Source organism: Pinus tabuliformis, chromosome 1_1, assembly GCF_031772625.1.
Source record: "Pinus tabuliformis cultivar Carrire ecotype Pingquan chromosome 1_1, CPIR1, whole genome shotgun sequence".
In the NCBI taxonomy this organism is placed as follows: Eukaryota; Viridiplantae; Streptophyta; class Pinopsida; order Pinales; family Pinaceae; genus Pinus; species Pinus tabuliformis.
Window position 1 is genome coordinate 608,032,278 of NC_142297.1, and position 4,854 is coordinate 608,037,131.

Below are 4,854 nucleotides of genomic sequence, written 5' to 3' on the forward strand. Positions count from 1 at the left end.
CCTTACTCATTTGACCAAGCTGTGTAATTCTGCCATCCAGAGGTCTCCACTAAATGATAAGGATTGTTAGGGTTAATACAATTCACAACGAAATTTAAAGCTTCTAATTAAAAACGGGCCGAGCTGACAAAGTGATCCAAAGATTCTACCCATCCCTCCTCTATGTTCTTAGAGAGCACCACCCCAACCTAATGGATGTGCTCAAATTCGACCGTTTTAATATACTAATTAGGAGAAAAAGGGAGCCCTTCCACAATATTTAATAAAGATGTACAAATTCCTAAATGGGGAGAACCATGTGTCACATCCATCTTCATCCCAAGTGCTAATGTGGAGGGTTCACCCAAATGGAAGCATTCTCAATGGGATCTTCGGAATAATCCACCAATTCCTCCTCCATACCGAATTTCCACCCTATCACGTTTGAAAAAAATCGATAATTAAACTGACTGTGTCTACTCTCCGCTGCAAGACAAAGCACCTAACAGTGCCTACGATCACTGAAACCCTAGCTTCACACTAGTATGGAAAATAGAAACCTTCCTCGCAGTCCTAAAGTGTATGCAGCGAACTGGGAAAAGCAAGTGATACCGCCCAAACAGATCACACAGTTATCTCCCACGAAGAAAACCCCATCCAACCTCTTGCGAAGGCTTCAGACGCAACGTCCCTAACCGCAAAGCCATCTCCGAACCCCACTTTTATTAACAAAATGTTCTTAATATAATATTATAATAATTTATTCAATTATATAAATAAAATATTAGTATATTAATATTTTTGAAATATTAGTGTCTAATTATTAAATGGTTTTTTTTTTAGAATTTAGCAATATAATTTAGGAAAAATTGTGATTTTAGTTATTTAAATGTATTTTTAAATTTCTAAATAAATTTTGTATTTTGAAAAACCTTTATCACACTCAGTGTCTATAAATTACATGACTTGTTTCGATAGATTACATGAATCATATTTATGATTTAAAAATAAATTATGCCTAACAAAATTAACCCAAAATAAAAAGCCCATAAATAGAAAACAACTTATAGTAATAAAGAGAAAACAACTTATAATAATTAAACTATGTTTATATAAATAAAATATTAATATGTTTATTAATATGTTTTTTTTTTAATTAAAGGTTTGGAATTATTTATATATATATATATATATATATATATATAATTTTTTTATTTTAGATTTTAGTGATTTATACTAATTTTGATAATGTTTTTCTAATTGACGTTATTATAAAATATTTAATATTTGTTTTAAATCAATTTTTATATTATAAAAATATATATATTTTTTATAATAAAAAATTATTATAAATTAAAAGAAAATTAATTTTTTTTATTTATCAAATTAAAAATAATTTAATTTAGTTATTTATTAAATATATATAGTCAAAATTAATCAAAATATGTCTATGGGTCATGGATAGATGGTGATGTCACTGATTCAATTCCCACCAAGCTTACAAAAATTAATGAAATTATTATTATTATAATTATTATTAATTATTATTATGAGACTTAGTCAAATATTTACATAACAGAACATGCCATTAGTCTAGAATTTGAAATTACATAATAGCACAAGACAACATCTTTATTATATTTTTATTATTTTTATTTGTGTAATTTGACCTAGTTAAATATTTACATAACAACACAAGACATGACAACATCTTTTCCACACTAATAGGCTTGCTTGAGTAGTTGTGACATGGGGGCATTTAAGCCATCAAAATCACCTAGGATGGTACTAGCCCTCGGTGACTTGAGTAGTTGTGACCCAGGGTCATTTAAGCCATCAAAATCACCTAGGATGGCACAAGCCCTTAGCATGACTAGATTTTTTTCCATGGAACAAGTGACCTTTACACCACATAGTGCCTTATGAGAACACCTTGTCACCATGGCTAATTTTGATTCAAAATTATTAACATAAAAATAAATAAAATCTAATAATAAATATAAAAAAATCACATAAAAAATTATGTATTAAATGGTATGGACAATTTGGGCATGAAAATTCAAATTTAATATTATCCAATTGTTTTATGTTTTGGTTATTTTTTGGGTGTATTTATTAATCAATTTTGTTGAAATTTTGGGAGGGATCTATTGGAATTGTAAGTTTCAGTTGTGTAATATGCATAATCCAAATACTTTAAGAATTTTTCAAAATATTGACTTTATTCACACATTTAAAAATACACTTCAAATCACTAAAAATTATAATCTCACCAATAATTGTATAGTCAAATTTTGATTGAAAAAGGAAAATGTAAAATAGATAAATTGAACCCTAAAATATATTTATACTACACTGTTATAAGAAATTTGTTAAACAAGGTTGATATCTAGTTCACATCTATATCATGTATACTTTCCATAGCATAGTTTAACTAATAAGATGTTTAGGTCATTTTCCAAGTTTTTTTTCTCATCAATTTTGCAACTAAAATTTAAGTAGAAAATTAAAATTTTTATAATCAGTCAATTGTAAATCTTAATGTCTTAGAAAATTTTCAAGACATTAAGTTCATATATTCATTCAAAATATATTTTACAATAAGTCCATATATTTATTCAAAAATGTATTTTAAACCATAAAAAATCAGTCTAAAATTGTATGATTTATTCCAACCAAAAAAAATACCAAAACTTAGCTCTATTTGCTGGACTGGCTCTGTACTCCCTTTTTTCTGTTTTCGATATGGTATTTTATGGAGACATGGTATTTCTGGTCTTGACAACAAATATTTGGGCAGTACACGGGATAATGATATTGGCAAACAATATACGGTTTCAAATGATGCATCAATTGGAACTCAATGTACTGATTTTACTGTCTAAATAAAACCAGCGTTTTTTCTTATCTGAAAACAAATTAAACTGAGCATTTTCATATTTATGTAAATCTATTACAAGTTTTGGAAACTACACCCGGATTTTTTTACCAGTACTCTGTTTTCTTTCTTAGAAGTGTAAGGAAACCGTTAGGAGCACAAAGAAGAAGAAAGAGGCAGATGACAAAGACTAACAAAGTACAGTACTCAACTCGCGCTAAACTCACATCAATTTCAATTCCAAACGTATATGGAAAACGATCGATCTATTCCGTGCACGGACTCACAAGCAAAACAGTGACAAGCGTACGCGAAAACCAGCGCTGGATGATTGTACAATAATATATAATTATCGATTCGAAGATGCAAAACACCGCCTCCGTATTTGCAAAAAAATATATCCAGCACCAAATCTTCCTTCCGTATGCACAAAAAGATGAGATGACATATCCGAAGTTGTATATAATCATGTAAAATCAAGATTTGACTCACACACTAATTCATTCTATCTCTCAATGGATTCCAATTCTCCCTTCTCCCAGCTGGATCTTGACGCTACTCTCTTGTGCATTGGAACGTACTCCTGCACAAATATTTATCAACAAATTGAAGATTTTCATAATTAGAATGTAGGTTGTTTTGATGGGTGGGGTGTCCACTTGAAACATCGAAATGTACGTTGTTTTGATGGGTAAGGTGTCCACTTGAAACATCGATCACTTTATTCAAAATATACCGGATCACCCACTTCAAACATTTATCATTTCATTTAAAATATACAATTTCTCAGCAAATTGACAACCAGCAACAAATTGCCAACCAGCAAAAACTGTAAATGTTAGTATAAAATCTGTCCTTGAAAATGACACACCTGTGTATAAACTAATGGCTTACCTCTAGCTTTCGTACCAGTTCTTGAACATTGGGAGCCGACACAATGATATGACGGGCAGCTGGTGCGATGAATCCGGCGTCCACGGCCTGATCGATGAAAGTTAACAGCGAACCGTAGTACCCTTCCACATTCAATAACCCAACCTGAACGTGTTGCAAAAAAAGAAAAACATTGAAGGTCATGATGTTTTCACATAACAAAGGTTTCTGACCAATAACAAAGGTTGATGTTTTCACATAACAAAGGTTTCTGACAAATAACAAAGGTTTCTGACCATAGTCCAATTTTTCCGTGAAAGATCATATTTTATTTGAAAAGGATCTAAAGAGTTATCGAAAAATAAATAGCTCTTTGAACCCTATCTCAAACTAACTCGGAATCTTTCTCCTGTGGAAGTTCATACTTTGTTCGAAAAAATTCTAAATAGTTGTCAAAAAAAATAAATAGTTCTGTGAACCCTATCTCAAACTAAGTCCATGAAATAAATGACAGGTTGGGAATGTTAATTTACTGGTTTGTCGTGGATGCCGAGCTGAGCCCATGTGATGACCTCCAACAGCTCTTCCAGAGTCCCATATCCTCCTGTTCAAACAATTAACGATTATTTTTGCTGGGAAGTTTTATATATATATGAATTCGCAGGAATAATGGTAACATGGTATAATAATAATAATTATAAATATGAAGTTGTTATAATTCACTGTGGGCTTATTTTACAGCTTAGTATGATGTGTAATGCTGTCCATCCATCATCAAAATTGAATTGAAATATTATTCATGTTCTCAATTTTTTTTTAATCTAAAAAAAATTAAATAATTATACAAAACATTTAAATAATATTAGCTCATAAAAAAATGTACATCCGCAGAAATTGGATCCCTCAGCACATGTTAAATCCGTATTTAAGATGGATGTAAGCTAATCATATTTATCAAAATTTAGTTCAGTCCATTATCTACCCAATCTTAAATTTGGGTAGCAAAGATAATTGTAATTCCACTTAACCACCCTAAATAACCCCATTTGACTCCATCCATTTATCTATTATCAAGAATCTAATAATTTTTATACCCCATTTGACTACCATCCATTATTTCTTAT

General features: G+C 30.3%; 1 protein-coding gene across 1 annotated transcript; it reads right to left on the minus strand.

Moving 5' to 3' along the window:
• Window positions 1-3,285: 3,285 nt before the first annotated feature.
• LOC149214747 (putative cytokinin riboside 5'-monophosphate phosphoribohydrolase LOGL3) lies at window positions 3,286-3,996 on the minus strand. Its single transcript, XM_089390956.1, has 2 exons — window positions 3,752-3,996; window positions 3,286-3,440 (listed from the first exon to the last, which is right to left on the minus strand). Exons 1-2 carry the CDS (start codon window positions 3,932-3,934, stop codon window positions 3,363-3,365), a joined length of 261 nt encoding a protein of 86 aa, XP_089247082.1. The 5' UTR covers window positions 3,935-3,996; the 3' UTR covers window positions 3,286-3,362.
• Between the last annotated feature and the right edge of the window lie 858 nt (window positions 3,997-4,854).